Source organism: Lipotes vexillifer, unplaced genomic scaffold (assembly GCF_000442215.2).
Source record: "Lipotes vexillifer unplaced genomic scaffold, Lipotes_vexillifer_v1.1 scaffold1017, whole genome shotgun sequence".
NCBI lineage: Eukaryota > Metazoa > Chordata > Mammalia > Artiodactyla > Lipotidae > Lipotes > Lipotes vexillifer.
In genome coordinates this window covers 2,840,873-2,859,885 of record NW_006772141.1, presented here as the reverse complement: position 1 = coordinate 2,859,885, position 19,013 = coordinate 2,840,873, and the positions used below count along the sequence as shown (strand labels likewise).

The window sequence follows — 19,013 nt, the reverse complement described above, 5'->3', positions numbered from 1 at the left end:
CGGCGGCGGCGGCGGCGGCGCAGGGGAACGCAGTGGGTGGTCCTCAGGGGGAGGGCCCGTTTGTACCTCTGTCCTTGTTCCCTGACCCCACTGGCCCCAGCTCAACCCTGGAGGATCAGAGACAGCCACCAGCAAGATGGGAGAAGTAAGAGGCAGGAAACCAAACGTGCTTGATAGGATGGGAGGGGGGGAAATTCTCCATTGAGTAAGAGTCGAAACTTGCTTACACGTTGGACTGGTTTATAGCCAATGCCAGTATTACCAGTTTGATGGAGGTTCTCAACTATCTAGGTGTAAAAATGAAATGGTTTTATTTTTCTCATAACTGCTGCTGACTGCTTTCCTGATGGGTGGCAAGCTCCCTTAAAGACATCTCAGTTCAAAACTTAGTTTGTGATTATGTGATTGGAATGGACTTCTGAAAGCATGAATAAACAGATAGCCCACTTACTTATTATCTAAGAGCTGCAGTGGGACCAGCCTGAAATTCCATCCAAGGGTGGGGAAAGAATGAGTCCAGAGTTTGAGTTTAAAGGGACACCTTACTGGGATGCATGTGTTCAACAAACTGGTTAAAATTACCCCGTGGGCAAGAATATTTTTCTATTTATTTGTATTTCTTCCTGAATGAATTAATTATTGGTCCAAGTTATTCATCCTTTTTTTTTTCTCTTCAGGATTTAATGATTTTCTAATTAGTTTGCCTGAGCGTTTTATGCATGAAGGCTATTAACTCTTTGTCATATTGGTGGCAAATACTTTTTCCTGATTTGCCCTTTGCCTTTTTTTTTTTGCGGTACGCGGGCCTCTCACTGTTGTGGCCTCTCCCGTTGCGGAGCGCAGGCTCCGGACGCGCAGGCTCAAAGGCCATGGCTCACGGGCCCAGCCGCTCCGCGGCACGTGGGATCTTCCCGGACCGGAGCGCGAACCCGTGTTCCCTGCATCGGCAGGCGGACTCTCAACCACTGCGCCACCAGGGAGGCCCGCCCTTTGCCTTTTAATTAATGTTTTTTGATGCTTTATAAATATTTATGACTACACATTTGATATTTTTAAAACTTAGGTAATTCTTTCCCATCTTATAACCAATAGTCAACAAAATATTAATGGGGGTCTTCCCTGGTGGCGCAGTGGTTGAGAGTCCGCCTGCCGATGCAGGGGACGCGGGTTCGTGCCCCAGTCCGGGAAGATCGCACATGCCGCGTAGCGGCTGGGCCCCGTGAGCCATGGCCGCCGAGCCTGCGCGTCCGGAGCCTGTGCTCCGCAACGGGAGGGGCCACAGCAGTGAGAGGCCCGCGTACGGCAAAAAAAAAAAAATGTTAATGGGGATTTTTTTCCCCCGAGGTTGAGATAGTGAATGGTGTGTGTGTGTGTGTGTGTGTGTGTGTGTGTGTGTGTGTGGTTGTTATAATTTCTGTACTTTACTTTTAATAGCAAACAAGTCGTTTTGATAACAAGGAAATCAATCCCACCGTTACAAAAGCAGTGCAGCCGTGTGCTGTGCGGTTACCTGCGTTCTGCTCGAGGCTTTCCTTGATGCCATCCAAGAGCTCCTGCGCATCCTCCACGGCCTCCTCTGCCTCCTCCTCTTCGCCTTCTTCTTCTCCTTCCCCTACGTGCTGAGGTGCAATGATCGCCTCCTACGTACCGCAGGGATATTCAAATCAGAGGATGCCCTGCATTGATTGGCTGCTCATAAATCATCTGGCGAGTGATGCTGGAAAAGGCTGGTACCCAAACAGGGGAGGTGCTCAAGGACAGCTGTGCAGAAGTGGTCAGGATGCTGTCTATCTATCTACGAAGACAGATAAGAGCCTCGGGGGGTTTCTTACTCTATTTTAGGAGAATAATCTATTTCTGTGCTAACGCCAGAACTACTTAAGAATCAACACTTTTCTAGGAATTCCCTGGCGGTCCGGTGGTTAGGACTCCGAGCTTCCACTGCAGGGGGCCCAGGTTGGATCCCTGGTTGGGGAACTAATCCTAATCCTGCAAGCGGCATGATGCAGCCAAAAAAACAAACGAACAAAAAAGAATCAACACTTTTCCAAGTATCAGGTTGGATCTTACTTGCGGGACACACATTTTGTAGAAATCAAGACTTTTAATAATCACCTCTGGAAATGTACCTCAGTACCTACCATTCCCAATAAAATGATAAAAAGCAGCTATTTGGGGAGAAGGAGGGACAGCAGAGCACAGAGACTTTTCAGGGCAGGGAAGACTACTCTGTATGATACTATAATGGTGGACACATTTCATTATACATTTGTCCAAATCCATAGAATGTACAACAGCAAGAGTGAACCCTAATGTCAGCTACGGACTTTAGGTGATATGGTATGTGAATATAAGTTCATCGATGTAACAAATGAGCCACTCTGGTGGGGTTTAATGATAATGGGGGAGGCTGCCTGTGCAAGGGGTAGGGGATGTAGGGGAAATCTCTGTACCTTCCTCTCAACTTTGCTGTGAACTTAAAACTGCACTAAGAAAATAGTCTTTTTTTTTTAAGCTGTTGATAAATGGTCTGATAATACCCTGAGAAACATACATCAAGAATTAAAAAAACCTGGGTATATATCGGAAAAAAACAAAAACACTAATTCAAAAAGATATGTGCACCCCAAAGTTCATAGCAGCATTATTTACAGTAGCCAAAATATGGAAGCAGACTAACTGTCCATCAACAGATAAATGGATAAACAAGATATGGTGTGTATATATGTGTGTGTGTGTATATATATATACACACACACACACACACATACACATACATACAATGGAATACTACTCAGCCATAAAAATGAATGAAATGTTGCCATTTGCAGCAACATGGATGGACTTGGAGGGCATTATGCTAAGTGAAATAAGTCAGACAGAGAAAGACAAATACTGTATGATATCACTTATATGTGGAATCTAAAAAATACAACTAGTGGGTCTTCCCTGGTGGCACAGTGGTTGAGAGTCCGCCTGCCGATGCAGGGGACGCGGGTTCGTGGCATGGTCCGGGAAGATCCCACGTGCCACAGAGCGGCTGGGCCCGTGAGCCATGGCCGCTGAGCCTGCGTGTACGGAGGCTGTGCTCCACAGAAGGAGGGCCCACAAAAGTGAGAGGCCCGTGTACCGGAAAAACAAACAAACAAACAAAAAACTAGTGTATATAACAAAAAGGAAGCAGACTCACAGATGTAGAAACAAACTGGTGGTTACTGGTGAGGAGACGGAAGGGGAAATGGGCTAGGTAGGGGGCAGGGGATTAAGAGGTACAAACTATTAGGTATAAAATAAACTACAATAAGGATATATTGTACAACATGGGGAATGTAGACAATGCGTTTTAATAACTATAAATGGAGTATAAGCTTTAAAAATTGTGAATCACTACACTGTACACCTGTAAGTTATATAATATTGTACATCAACTATGCTTCAATTAAAAAAAAAGAAGAAACAAATGAAAATATTCCAGTCAATAGACAGAATGCAAGATATATTTTGAGCAACAGCTGGAGAAAGACTAAATTTTAAGGGCGACCCATGAAAGACGCTTCCAGAGGAAAAGCCATGTGGGTTTCTGTGTTTTCATAATGGAGCCAACAACAAAATCCAATTAAAATAACAAATCTCTTCGTAGGATATGCCATGGAAAATTAGTGATTTCTTAATTATGACTAAGACAAAGCATTTTTTTTTTTTTTTTTTTTTTTCTTGCGTTATGCGGGCCTCTCACTGTTGTGGCCTCTCCCATTTGCGGAGCACAGGCTCCGGACGCGCAGGCTCAGCGGCCATGGCTCACGGGCCCAGCCGCTCCGCGGCATGTGGGATCCTCCCGCAACGGGGCATGAACCCGTGTCTCCTGCATCGGCAGGCGGACTCTCAAGCACTGCGCCACCAGGGAAGCCCAGACAAAGCATTTTTAAACTATAAAAATTCACAGTAGAGTAGTTAAAAGTGTTACCAGTTTTGCTATGGCTTCGGAAATGACATCCTTCAATTTAATGTGATGCAGTTTGTAGTATTTGGACAACACTTCAGCGATGCTGGATTTTCCCACAGCAGGAGGACCGAGAATGCAAATCTTGATGGGCTAAAAGAGGAGAATAAACATCATACAGGGAGCTCTGAACCATCTGTAGCTAGACAGTGTTCTTTATTTCAAGGGTCATGGCCCTTTTAAGTCTCGGGATCCTGCAGGCTGACTCTCACTCCTCCATCAAGACCCCAGAGTCACTTCCTCCTGGTGTTTAATGAGCATCCACAATGTGCCCTGAGCTGGGCACGGGGCACATGACACTCAGCAGGATGTGAACCAAGTACTCAAGCATCACATGCTACCAGTTTCACCTTTGTGGTGCTACTCCTGTAAAGGCAGCAGAGAAACAGAATTTCTGGTCCACTATACAGGGTGCTTAATTTATTGCCTGATGAACATTGTTTCTGGACTAAACTTGGTCTTTAATTAAACTTTTCTTTTTAAAAACAGTTCATTAAAAAAAATAGGGCTTCCCTGGTGGCACAGTGGTTGAGAGTCTGCCTGCCGATGCCGGGGACATGGGTTCGTGCCCCGGTCCGGGAAGATCCCACGTGCCATGCCGCGGAACGGCTGGGCCCGTGAGCCATGGCCGCTGAGCCTGCGCGTCCGGAGCCTGTGCTCCGCAACGGGAGAGGCCACAACAGTGAGTGGCCCACGTAACGCAAAAAATAAAATTAAAAATTAATAATAATAATAATAAATGAAAACAGTTAATTTATCCTAGTTTTTAAAAATACACTCATTTTTTTAAATTTTATTTTTTACTAGTTACCTATCTTATACATATTAGTGTATATATGTCAATCCCAATCTCCCAGTTCATCCCACCACCACCACCCCACCCCTGAACCCCCCGCTTTCCCACCCTTGGTGTCCATACGTTTGTTCTCTACATCTGAAAAATACACTCATTTAAAAAAAAAGTTTCTAGAAGCTCATCACATTCATAACTGGTGAACAAATGTTTGTTTATTTCTAATAGAAATAAAAACATCGGTGACAAATAGTCATTTCTTTCAAAATGGTCCAAACAGTTGTGAAACTAAAGCCTGGTATTTTGCAAGGCAAATTTTTAAAATTCTAAATTAAAAAAAAATTTTTTTTAAATCATGCCATTGAAAAGCATTTCCATGGGCAGAGTGTCCATGGGCTTAAAGACTACATAATTTCATGCACAGAGTTGGTTATCGTTATTATTACTACTATCATTATTATTAATACTACTACTATTGTTATTATTACTATTTGTCAGATGAGGAAGCCAAGGCTGTGAAGGGAGTGCGCAGGGCTACTGCAGTGGTACTGGGTAAGGTGTGGTGGACATGAATGACCCTGTCTGCTTAGGGACAGGCTCTCTCAGGGTGATGGCAATGACCAAGATGGCAGGGAGTGGAGGGTGGCAGCGGTCAGGAGAGCATCTCTGGAGCTGAGTCTTGATGGACAGGGCTGGGTTCCGAGGTAGGCATGGTGCAGTCACCAAGGCCTGAGGTCCGGCTGTCAACTGGGAAGGTTCATGTGCCTTGTTTCATCCACACACCAAGGGCGGATCCGTCTCCTGGGGTAAGCTCACCTTATCCGGGTACAAAACCAGAATGGTAGTTTATTCAGTTATAATTAGAAGTAGGGCTGCCACTGAACTCAGAACACTCCAAGTGCACGTGTCTGGCACATTTACCCCTCAAGGCAGACACGTTTAGAAAGTAGCTTGATGAGCTTTTTTTGCGGTACGCGAGCCTCTCACTGTCGTGGCCTCTCCCGTTGTGGAGCACAGGCTCCGGACGCGCAGTCTCAGCGGCCATGGCTCACGGGCCCAGCCGCTCCGCGGCAGGTGGGATCTTCCCGGACCGGAGCGCGAACCCGTGTTCCCTGCATCGGCAGGCGGCCTCTCAACCACTGCGCCACCAGGGAAACCCACTTGATGTGCTTTGATCAGACCAAGGAGAGTTGGATGAATGGACTGTTGAATGGTGTTAGGTCAAGGTGATTGGATGCACCTGTCTCTGCAGAGGGATGACTTTGCCTTGCTAAAGGAACTGGAGTTGTGGAGGCCCTTGGCTTGAGGCTCCATCTTGCTGGATGTCGCTGGTGTGGCACTGTCTACATTGTCCTTGGTCGTGTTTCCTGTTCTATGGTGCCAAGCTGACCAATGCCCCCAGGGATGGATAGACTCAGTTTAATTTTTAGATATGCTTACTTCTTCTACCATGTCCTGTCCAGTTTTGCTAATCAGGAACCGTATGGTCTCTTTAAGGTGTCTTGTCCCGTCTCTACTCTAACTGGGTGTTGTTTTACGTTGACCCACAAACGACAATACTAGTCTAACCTCTCAGGTTGCTCTGTGCCTCGGGACAGCCTCCAAGTAGAGCCGTCGTGGGTGTCTCAGATGCTTAAAAGGATCATTGTTTCTTTTTTTTTTTAATTTTTAAAAAAACTTTTTGGCCATGCCACACAGCATGTGGGATCTTAGCTCTCCAGCCAGGCATCAAACCTGCGTCCCCTACAGTGGAAGCGCTGGAAGCGCAGAGTCTTAACCACTGAACCACCAGGGAAGTCTCCGATCATTGTTTCTTTTGTAAAGTGGTACATCTTTTTTTTTTTTTTTAATTACTTACTTAAATTTTTTAAAAAATTTTTTCTTTCTAGGTTTTAAAGTGGCACATCTTTTACTGATTCTCAACAAGGCATGCTTTTCAGGAGAATATTGTTCTTAGGATACAATGGCAACTCTACTTGCTTTTATGCAGTATTTCCATGCACGATGGCAATTCAACTATGATGGCACCTGTCACTCATAGACTATAGTTTTCAAAATGCCTTCTCATGTCATATTTACTCTCATCTTTGGAATGCCTCCCTGGGATAAATCCAAAGATGTGGGCAAGTGCTACATTTACCTGATTTCAGAGAGGGGTGTGTGGAGGCTCCCATAGTAAGGCCATTCTAGCTAAGTTGGCATCTTAGCTAATTTGAATCCCTGACTAGCTGTGTGACTTTGAAGAAATTGCTCCATCTTCTGAGCCTTGGTTTCCTCGTCTATATATGTAGATAAGAATATCTATGAAAAGTTGTGGTGATTAAAATGACTGGCAAATCCCCTGGCCAACAAGAAAAGATCAAAGTAATCATCAGACGTCCCCACCTCCTACCTACGCTTTTCCAGATGTATACCCGGGGTGAAACAGGCAGACCAGTAAGGTACCAGACATTTTCCCTTATAGGGACAACTCTGTGACAGTCAGTTTGGGGCTTACTATCATGTTCAATTTGTGTCAGTCATCTCTGTCAACTTAAAAATTTTTAATATTCAATTGGCAAGTATCAGTAGAATATAGAGGTAGATTTTTTTGGCCTGGGCAATAGGTCAAACTTGAGAAAGAACTTGAGGGACTTCCCTGGCGGCCCAGTGGTTAGGACTCCAGGCTTTCACTGCAGGGGGCACGGGTTTGATCTCTGGTTGGGGAATTAGGATCCCGCAAGCTGCGTGCTGTGGCCAAAAAAATAAAAGATTGAAAAAGAACTTGAATTTAGAAATTCAGACATTTGAAAAAGTACTTTCACTGGTGTAATTACACCAAAAGTTTCATTTACTTTGCTTAACTCGGAAGCTTACACAGGAAGTGGTTATAGTTACCAATAATCTTCGGCTTTGCTTGTACTCTTTGAGGATACTGTTGATATTTTCCACAAATCCTGCTTGGGCAAACCATCGAATGTTAAAATTTTCCTTCACAAAGAGTGTTTCCATTCTCAAGTTGACCAGTAAATGGTCAATATCTTCTTGCTAAGAGATAAAGGAACATTAGAGATTTGTCCTTTTTTTTTTCTTCCCCCACTTGAGAGTCATAACAAACCCAAACCACTGAAGTTACTGAAGAAAAAAATATTAACACATTCACTAAACATGGCCGTCAACTAAGGCAGCTCTAAGTTTGGACAGAGCACCTGCTGTGAGGCTCTGTTACCCTAAACTTCCCTCACATCTGCTCTCCTGTGACGGGCAGCATCCTGGCTGGTACAGTGACACAAGCAGCTCAAAGGGGGAGAGACCAGAAGCCCAAGTGGAAGGTTTCCTTCTTCCCTTTTTTTTTTTTTTTTACAAATTTTAATACTACCTATGTTTTGAGTAGTGCAATCACGCGGTTCAAAATCCAAAAGAACAAAGAGTATAGGGGAAACTTATACACACTACCGTATATAAAATAGATAACCAACAAGGACCTACTGTATAGCACAGGGAACTCTACTCAGTATTTTGTAATAACCTATAAGGGAAACGAATCTGGAAAAAAAAAATATATATATGTGTAACCGAATCACTGTGCTGTACACCTGAAACTAACACAACACTGGAAATCAACTATACTCCAATTAAAAAAAACAGTAGGGGGGAAAGCACTCCCTTTGGTCCCCATCACTACCCACCCAGTTCTGCTCCTCAGAGGCAACCAATGATATCAGTTCTTTCAGAAACATGTTCCAATGCACTGTTTCGTTGCAATTTCTTCCTAAAAATATTATATTCTAAAACAAGCTGGAAGAATGCACTGTATGACTAAAACTGTACTTTCGGTGCTGCTGTGATGGAATCAGAAATTCAGCCTCCTGTTTGAATTTTTGAAAGAGGCCAAAGAGAGCAACACCCAGTGTTTGTATAGCATTTTACACATCAGACAGCTTTCAAATACATTTTCTGACCACAGCCTCTGAGGGTCTTTCAAAAAAAGAAAAAAACAAAAACCAACAGGCTCACAGAGGTGAAAAGGAAGTTGTGATAGCTAAGACTGCCAGCTGTGCAGCAGGAGGTGAAATGAACTTGGAAGCCAGGTCTTCTGACTGCAAATCCCTCAAGAACCAACACCTTTAGGACTAGAGTAGAAAAAAAGAATCTCTTATATACTAACTGTTAAGTCCTTGGTTAGGAAAGCATTTTCTTTGGGTACTTTCTGGATTTTCCCAGGGCCAGTACTTTTACTGATGCACTGTTAGAGAAACATAGAAATATTATTTGGTTGACCTGTAAGATTTCAATATAAAATTTCTCAAATGAATATAAACATAACTGAATACAAAAAAAAAAAAAATTTGCAAAGCAACGGGGGAGAGCACTGAGGGTATTCACTGGTGTATTTGTTCCACACGTAGTTAAAGAGCACAGAGATGAATAAGGCCCGATCTCTGCCCTCAGGGAGCCCCCAGTCTGAAAAGGGAGAGACAGATGCTTGTGTGTATTGTCTGATCTAGGCGTCTGGAAAAGAGGGGCTTGCCCATGGCGGAGGTGGGATGGAGCCAGGAGGGTGCAGAGGAAGATGTCTGAGTCGAATCTTAAGAATTAGTAGGGGTGGCCAAGGAAAGGGCGAGAGAAGGCCGTACTGGTTGGGCCAGCTGGGCCATAAGGTGACAGGTGGCTTTAGCCAGAGCAGCCCAGATAGGAAAGGGGGCCCTCAGAGACCCAGAGCTCCTGGAAGCCGCCAGTAGGTTTGGTGCACTTGACCATATGAGTACTTTGGGGAACAATTCACAGATAGGTTTTAATATCACGGTGTGTGATTTGTGTGTGTGTGAGTCCTACAGTGGACTTTTTTTGCTCCCCTCTGTGCATATACTGGAGAAAAAAACATTGTGGTTGTAATTTCCCAATACATATACTGCAGATACAAATAGCAAGCTTGGGTTTAAGGATATTGTATTTTAGGAGTCCCCAGTCTTGTTAGCACTCCTGATTCCATAATTATAATACTTTGGCGGGGTGGGGGGTGGGTAAAATGATTTAAGAGATGCCATCCAGTCTGACTGGGACGACATGGCTATACCTTGACAAAGTCTTCCAGAGTATGAACTGACTCGTCCACAGCCACCAGGTAATGGAACTTGGGCACGTGGTCTATGACGTTCTGTATCACTCTGCAGACCGCCAGGGAACATCGTCCCCAGAGGGAATAAACAAAGGAGATGTAGTAAATAGAATTCAATGGATGCCACCCCCACGGACCAGATGCCAGGTTTGCTGATTTAGCAATTATCTTATTTTCCAACAAGGTCAGGGCTGGGATGATGGTCCCCACTCTACAGTGAAGGAAGCTGGTAAAGAGTTAAGTGACATTTCTTGGGCTGAAGAGCTAATGGGAAGGTAGAAGGGCCGGGACTGGAAGCCAGGTCCACCTGGCTCCAGATTCGCCCCAGGTACAAGAGTAGCTGAGCCCCGACAGGACTTGGGTTGATGAAGCCCGCTTACCCAGTGGCTCATTCAAGTCCCAAAACAACGCTTTGGGGAAGGTGTTTCACAAAGTAAAACACAGATTCACAGAAGCTGTGGCTCCTTAAGTCACATAGCACGGAGTGGCTTAGATTTCCTACCCTGGATTAATTATGAATGATGGCCAACGTGTCTGAGGGCTTAACTCCGTCAGGCCTGTGCTCTGGGCTTTCCAGGTGTTACCCCATGGAATTCTCAGAACAACCCTATCAGGTAAGGCTATTATCATCCGCATCTCACAAATGAGAAAATCAGACCCAAAGGGGTTAAGCAACTTTCCCAAATTCACACAGCTAGTGAGAGGCAGAACAGGGATTTGAATACAGATGAAAAAAATTCCAGGGCTTCCCTGGTGGCGCAGTGGTTAAGAGTCCGCCTGCCGATGCAGGTGACGTGGGTTCGTGCCCCGGTCCGGGAAGATCCCACATGCCACGGAGCGGCTGGGCCCATGAGCCATGGCCGCTGAGCCTGCCCGTCTGGAGCCTGTGCTCCGCAACAGGAGAGGCCACAACAGTGAGAGGCCCGTGTACTGCAAAAAAAAAAAAAAAAAAAAAAAAAAAAAAAAAATTCCAGAGAAACAATAGTGAATGGAAAACTGTCACAAGACACTGTAGATTCTACTTCCATCTCAGCTTCCTTTTCAGTCAGACAAAAATAAAACAAATGCACCTGTCTAAATATCCATTTCATATTTGTTTTATATTAATTTCACAGAACATTTCCTCTTGTAGCTTCTTTCTTTGTTCAATAGTTGACAGTCTTCAAGAAACTTGTTGGAAAAAAATGCTACCGCAAGGGCCCCCGAGTCCTTGTGTAATGGGAATAATTTAATTAATTTAATAATGTAAGATTCTTTCACAACTTTAAAACCTGATAATGTAATCATGAAAAATCTCTGCAGGAAGAAAGGGTCCGTGTCAGCCCTGCCGTGTCCATTGTCAATGTTGGCTGGAGCAGATCTAGGTTTTTGTTTTTTTTTTTTTTTTTTTTTTTTTGCGGTGCGCGGGCCTCTCACTGCTGTGGCCTCTCCCGTTGCGGAGCACAGGCTCCGGATGCGCAGCTCAGCGGCCATGGCTCACGGGGCCCAGCCGCTCCGCGGCAATGTGGGATCTTCCCGGACCGAGGCACGAACCCGCATCCCCTGCATCGGCAGGCGGACTCTCAACCACTGCGTCACCAGGGAAGCTCTGAACCCTACCTTTGACTTAGTGTTTAAGTCAGTGTCTGCAAAGAAGGAGAAGGGAACCTGGGGATACTCTGTGAGTCTGAAAAACACATGTTAACATCACTTAACAATTGCCCCCAAAAAACTTCTGGTTTATAGTTCACAAATTTCTGGAATTTAAGTTGGTGGGCTGGACATATCAATCTTATCTGGGACAAAGGACCAGGTCCCCAGAATGCATATAAAGAGTTCTTTTCCCAAACTGGAAGACATGCTATTCCGCTGGTAAGGTTTCTAAAAGGTGAACTTGAACTTGCTATCGGAAGTGTGGAGCTTTTAGGTGATGGACACTATTTCATCAGATGCAAAGTGGAGATGATAAAAGTACCTTCTGCTTAGGGTTGTTGTGAAGAAGAAATACAGTAATACACTTGGGGGTCTTAGCACTCGGTAAGAAACAAACACGGTAGTCAGCTAACTCTCGGGAAGTCATATATCTGGTAGAATACTTACCCTGCTAGATCAAGAACATGAATTGCTGGAATTACATTTGTTCCATCTCCAAAAACTGGTAACGCAGGGACCTCACCCGACCAAGCTAGCTATAAGAAAGAAAAGCAAAAGCATATTTCCCCAGTTATGTGTGCCTGACTATTACAGCTCACAGACAGAGCCATAGTCAGAGGCACCCAAAAAGATCTATCTATCCGATGAAATAATAGCCTCAAGATGTTTTGTAAACCAGTTCTGATGAGATTTAGTTGCTGATCAAATCCTATTAAGAGAAATAAAGTGCAACCTCAGGGCTGAAATACTTTTCAAGAAATCATAATCTCATCAGCTGTCTTTAGTGGTCATCTACATAGAAAGAAAATACTTTAGTATGCATGGTGTCTTTAATTCTCATAAAAGTGAGAATTAAAATTTAAAATTACCCCCACTGGCTGGGGGTAATTATCATCAGTTTGTAGATGAAATGCTTAGTGCATAAAGTATCCTCCAGGACATTACACTTCCGATGAGTCCCTTTGACTGGATTTGAACCCTGATCTTCAGAGTCCAAATCTTTGCCTTTTTCCCTTCATTAAATGTTTCAGTAAATAAATAGATAGTCTGGGTACTGTTTAACTGTCATGTACTAGATGATTTTATATTGCTTTTCAAGAGTGAAAGAGGTAGGGATGGGGGCCACAGCAGACCACTGGATCTTGTAAGATATTTTGGACTTGGGGAAGCCACTGAAGGGTTTTAAGCAGGGAAGTGACATCACTGGATTTGCTTTGGTTGCCTTGTGAAGGGATGATGGGAAGTAAGAGTTTAAATGAAGAGACAGAGGTCATGACAGGTGAGGACAAGAGAGGGTTTCTCCTAGCCTTTGGGTGGGGAGCTGGAGGCGCTGGGTTGGAGAGAAGGGAGATATTGGGGAGGTCGTCTCTAGAGGACTTGGGGATCTTGTGATGGATGAGAAAGAGGAAGGAGTTGGGTTCTGATTGGTGCAGCTGGGTGGAAGGTGGTCCAGTTTCCTGAGGTGGGGCCCTGGAGGAGCTGAAGGTATGGGGGTGATTGTTCATGTAGTTTGGATTTGTGAAACATCCAAGTTGAGGTGATGGATCTGCAGAGTGAGAACTAAGGAGAGGGAGTCCCACTGGAGACTGATGTTTGAGAGTCATTGGCACCAGTCATGGGATTGAACAGCCCAACCCAGGGATAGAGTGTAGATGGAGAAGACAAGAGGGTCCCGGGCAGAGGCCTGGAAGGCCAGCATCCGGTGGTCAGGTAGGTAAAATGTAGATGAGCGTATGGGCAAAGAGAAAGAGCTGTGTCTTTAGCTCATCCTCTTCAGCTGTCATATCTCTTGTATTAAGAAACCAACCAGCCAACACTTTCCTGACACTTCTTTTTCTAGCTCCTGCCTTCTTTTTCTGCCCCATTTTACAGTAAAATCTCTCAGAATGCTCCTCTGTTCTCACCATCTCCACTTCCTCTCTTCGTGCTCCCTCCTTGAACCTACTCATATCAGGCTTTTGGTCTACCTGATTCCAAAAATATCCAGGTCAATCCTCCGGTCTCATCTTACTTGATTATCTGCCGTGTGTGACATGGTTGGTCATTATTTCGTTTTAGAAACACCTCTTCCACGTGTCTTTTTCCACACTCCCCTCTTGGTTCATTGGGAACTCCTCCTCAGCTGCCTTTCCCGACTCCCTCCCATATCCTTGTAAATCTCCAAATATAGGAGTGTCCCAGGACTCAGTCCTCAGACCTCCTCTCTTCTCCATACTCTTCTCTAGGTGATGTCATCAGTCTTGTGGTTTTAAATTCCACCCATATGCTGATGGCTTCCAAGGTTATAACTCTAGTCCTGACTACCTCCATAATCTCCAAACACACCTCCCACCTTCCAGTGCAACGTCCAACTCCCTCCCTGCTGAGTATCGATACTTGGATGTCAGCCATCTCAAACTCAACGTGTCTAAGCTGAGCTCCTGAACTTCCCACTGATTGCATACCTCGCCCTAATCTGTCCCTTCCCAGTTTTCCCCATCTCAGTAAACGGCAACTCCCTACTTCTGGTTACTTGCACCAAAATCCTTAAAGTCATTTTTACTTTCTTTCTGTCACCCTTACATCCAAGCTTGGAGCCAATCCCACTGGCTTCATCTTCAAAACATCCCAAATCCCAACATCTTCAGTGTCTCCACCATTTCCACCCAGGTCTTAGGTACTACCCTGCTCTTGGGCCCCTACAGTACATTCTCAACTCAGCAGAAGAACAGCGTTATCCTTGAAAACTTAAGACAGATTAGGCCACTTCTATGCTCAAAATAGTCTGTTTCCCAACCCACTCAGAATAAAAGCCCAAACCCTCACAATGGGCTACAAAGCTGGGATCCATCTGACTCCTCCATCACCTCTTTGACTCCATCAACCCCCATCCTCCAGCACTTTCAGCCACATTGGTCTTCTTGCTGCTCCTTAACCCAGCCAGCACGTTTCTGCCTTGGTTCTTTTTTTTTGGTACGCCGGCCTCTCACTGTTGTGGCCTCTCCCATTGCGGAGCACAGGCTCCGGACGCGCAGGCTCAGCGGCCACGGCTCACGGGCCCAGCCGCTCTGCGGCATGTGGGATCTTCCCGGACCTGGGCATGAACCCGTATCCCCTGCATCGGCAGGCAGACTCTCAACTACTGCACCACCAGGGAAGCCCCTGCCTTGGTTCTTTGCACTTGCAGGGCCCACTGCCTTTCCCCAGGAAGCCACTTAGCTGGCTCCCCATTGCCTTTCACTGTCTGCTCAAATGTCACATCATTAGAAAGGCCTTCCTCACATGAAAAGATGCTCAACTAATTACTAGAGAAATGCAAATCAAAACTACAATGAGGTACCACCTCACACTAGTCAGAATGGCCATCATTAAAAAGTCTACATATAACAAATACTGGAAAGCACGTGGAGAAAAGGGAACCCTCCTACACTGTTGGTGGGAATGTAAATGGGTGCAGCCACTATGGAAAACAGTATGGAGGCTCCTCAAAAAACTAAAAATAGAGTTGCCATATGATCCAGCAATCCTGGGCATATATCCAGACAAAACTATTACTCAAAAAGATACATGCACCCCTATGTTTATAGCAGCACTATTCACAAGAGCCACGATGTGGAAACAACCTCAATGTCCATTGATAGATGAATGAATAAAGATGTGCGACATATATACAATGGAATACTACTCGGGCATAAAAAAGAATGAAATAATGCCATTTGCAGCAACATGGATGGACCTAGAGATGATCATACAAAGCGAAGTAAGTCGGAAAGAGAAAGACAAATACCATATGATATCACTTATGTGTGGAATCTAAAACATGACACAAATGAAATTATCTACGAAACAGAAACAGACTCACAGACATAGAGAACAGACTTGTGGTTGCCAAGGGACAGGAGGGATGTGGGAGGGATGGAGTGGGAGTTTGGGATTAGCAGATGCAAACTATTATATGCAGAATGGATAAACAACAAGGTCCCACCGTACAGCACAGGAAACTAGATTCAATATCTGGTAATTAACCATAATGCAAAAGAATATGAAAAAGAACATCTATATATATACACATATATATCTGAATCACTGTGCTGTACAGCAGAAATTGACACAACATTGTAAATCAACTATACTACAGTAAAATAAATATAAAATAAAATAAAGTAAAAAAAGAAAGGCCTTCCTCAACCATCATATAAAGACATGCTAACCCCCCAACCCTAGCCCCACATGCTCTATCTACCTTTCTCTGCTTCATTGTTTTCCAGATTATTTTTCAACATCTGAAATACTCTGTTTACTGGCTAACTTGTTCATTATCTATTGCTCTTCTGCACCCACTAGAATGTAAGCTCCACAAGGGCAGGGACTTCATTATGTTGTGTTCCCAGCATCTACAATGGTTTCTTGTACATGGTAGGCACTGGATCAACATTTGCCTCATGAATGAAAGGAGATCCATTTTTTTCTTTATTATTCTGAGAGTGGGAAATACAAGAAAAAGAGGTAGCTATGTTGGACATCCATATTTTCCTTAACTTTCTGCTATTAAACGGGCCTAGCCAGTACATAACCTTTGAATTGTGTAACCTTAGTGTAAAACACTTTAAAAAAAAAGTTATAGTCATGGAAAAGTCATACCTTAAAAAAAGCATGTAAGATGCCTCCTTCCATTCCATACTGAAGTCCGGCAGCAACTACATAAGTGGCAAATTTTCTGACCTATTAGATAAAATACAAGAAAAAAGCTAAATATATTATTATGAACCACGTTGAATCAGATTATTTTTAATGATTATTTTAAATGAACACTTCAGTAAGTCTCATCACCTCTTTCAAGCTCCTAATGTACTGTTTAGGACAAAAAGAGTATCTCTTAAAAGGCAGGGAACTCAACCCCACTGACCACTATTAAAATTTAATTGGGACTCAATTAAATGAAAGCCAGAGTTTATTATTTGTGAAGACTTACCACCTTTAAGTGCTATGCCGGGCACCTAAAGGCAAAGGAAGATGTAAAAATCTGTCCTTCCATGATGGTTTTTAATTACCTAGTAGGGGAGGGGGACATACATAGAACCAAGGAATTTCGTTTAATATGAGGATTTTAATAGACATGGAGTTCCCTTCATCCAGGAGGAGTAATTTAGGTGCTGGGAGAATTTGCCTCAATACTCAACTATTTTTTTACTGTCATCAAGGTATTAGCAGCCACGCTGTGTAGAAACAGGCTTTTTGGCACGTTGAAAAGCTTAAGGCAGAGGTAATACTTAGGGATACCTGGGCACTGATTCTCTTCCTCTGATGCTCTCCACTCTCATAATCCAATAATCACGTGGCTTTGATGATGTTTAACTTAACAATCCAGAGAGACTCATGCAATGGTTGGTGCAATTTTTTCTGTATTGCTAATGTGAGGTCCAAGTACAAAAGGTGCAATGTGACCAACAGAGATCTGTTTAGGTTCCATTAAACATTTGACTCATGAGCCGTCCCACTTGAGATTTTTAATCTTTGGTTAATTACATTGGGGATTTAATCTAACCCGAGAGAGTATGATTTGTGGGCATATGTGTGCTCTGACTGGCCTCTTCTTGCTAATTCTTCATCCAATTAGAATGCTGTAGTTGGCGTCAGAAGTGGAATTATCAATACAGACACCCTCCATCACCACCGTGATTCGATTTGGGAAGGTTGGATGTTGTTAAGTTGAAGAGATAATCATGAACTGAGGATGGAACCCAAGTAGAGACCAGAAAATCCGCCCCCCCCACACACCCTCATCCCCTATATGAGAGAACTGGGGTCTCTGAGTGAGCTTTCTGAGGAGGAACCATATCATCATAATTGACCTACATTCCTGTACATCAGGACGAGTGGATAAGAGAGGTAAGGACAAGGTGACCCAGTCCCCTGGTTTTTCCTACCTGTCCTAGGGAAAGTGATAAGTGAAAATACCCCAAAGGATTTTAAAAGCCTATGAACTTGCCTCAAAAACTAAACCGGTCCACCTTCTTGTGTTTATAATATAGCATGTAAATATAAATGTGATTACTGCAGATGTGGTGACAGTTGATGAACACTGGACAACCAGCCCCAGGAGGGCAGAGACCACATCTGTTTCGTTCATGGCTGTGAGGCCATCTCTTAGCCACAGTGCCTGTTACATAGCAAGATCTTAACAGATATGAGTTAAATGATTCCTTCCAAGGTTCTACCTATTTGATGAAAAACACTAGGTTACAGAAGGGTTATTAAGATGACCAAGTTGGCCAGATCAACCTTATCTTATTAATTGTTCAGAAAAGAGTGATTAGGAAAGCTCGGGATTAAAAAAATTTTTTTTTGAAATTAAATTTTGATCGTATAATTTAGAGCATGGGACATATTTAACGTTTTTATGATAAAAAAGATATTAAGATGACACTATTTCTCTATTTAATTAAATTTATTTATTTATTTTGGCTGTGCCACACAGCTTATGGTATCTTAGTTCCCAGACCAGGGATCGAGCCCGTGGCCCCTGCAATGGAAGCGCAGAGTTCTAACCACTGGACTACCAGGGAATTCCCTATTTCTCCATTTTAGACTATCATTCACACCTATTATTTTGTTTGTTTGTTTTTTTTGTTTGCTTGTTTTGTTTGTTTTTGCAGTAGGCGGGCCTCTCACTGCTGTGGCCTCTCCCGCTGCGGAGCACCGGACGCGCAGGCTCTGCGGCCATGGCCTGCGGGCCCAGCCGCTTCGCGGCACGTGGGATCCTCCCGGACCGGGTCACGAACCCGTGCCCCCCGCATCAGCAGGCGGACTCCCAACCACTGCGCCACCAGGGAAGCCCCACACCTATTATTTTTGCATGTGTGATCTTGCCTTCTCAATCAGTAAATTTGAAATAAATGATGAAGAAATCATGAATTTTCTATTTGGGGCAATGTTCAAAGTTTAGTAAAATAATATAGTTGTAGGATTTGGAGTTGGAAAAAATTTAATTTTCTAGTCTAACCCCTTTATCTTACTTATTTAACTCCAAAACTTGAATGACTTGGCTAAGGTCATAAGTTAGTGGGTAGAAAAGGGACTAGAATGCCTAATCCCATGTATTTTCCTTCAAATATTTTATACTCACAGTGTTTGTATTGCCAAGTAAAAAAAATTTTTTTTAATAAAAACATTTACTAGTAGGACAGAATTTAAGGACCAAGTTCCTACTGTAATATCCTCTGAGACCACTAGGTGTCATCTTAGAACTATCATTACATATCACTACCGTAGGTCTTCCGATGATGGGAAAAAAATGCAGTGGCTGGAACCTTTAGAGGTTTAGGGGTTCTGTATAAATTCTACCTAAGTTAAATGAGGATGATGATGATAGCACTTAATTCACAGAATTGTGAGGATTACATATGAGATATAGGAGGAGTACATGAGGTACTGGCGCAGTGCCTGGTACATGGTAAGCAAGCCCTCAATAATTTTCAGTTGTTACTACTTACTCATCACCAGGGCATTCC

The 19,013-nt window shown here is 43.7% G+C and overlaps 1 protein-coding gene across 1 annotated transcript in view; it reads right to left on the bottom strand.

Annotated features, from left to right (window-relative positions):
• Positions 1–19,013, bottom strand: part of AK7 (adenylate kinase 7) — a 64,973-nt gene that overhangs the window by 17,176 nt on the left and 28,784 nt on the right. Inside the window, exons 6-12 of the mRNA XM_007447330.1 lie at positions 16,144–16,224; positions 11,971–12,059; positions 9,850–9,940; positions 8,941–9,018; positions 7,671–7,820; positions 3,965–4,093; positions 1,511–1,640 (exon numbers count right to left, since the gene is read on the bottom strand). Coding sequence (XP_007447392.1) covers positions 1,511–1,640; positions 3,965–4,093; positions 7,671–7,820; positions 8,941–9,018; positions 9,850–9,940; positions 11,971–12,059; positions 16,144–16,224 — 748 coding nt within the window. The remainder of the gene's footprint in view (positions 1–1,510; positions 1,641–3,964; positions 4,094–7,670; positions 7,821–8,940; positions 9,019–9,849; positions 9,941–11,970; positions 12,060–16,143; positions 16,225–19,013) is intronic.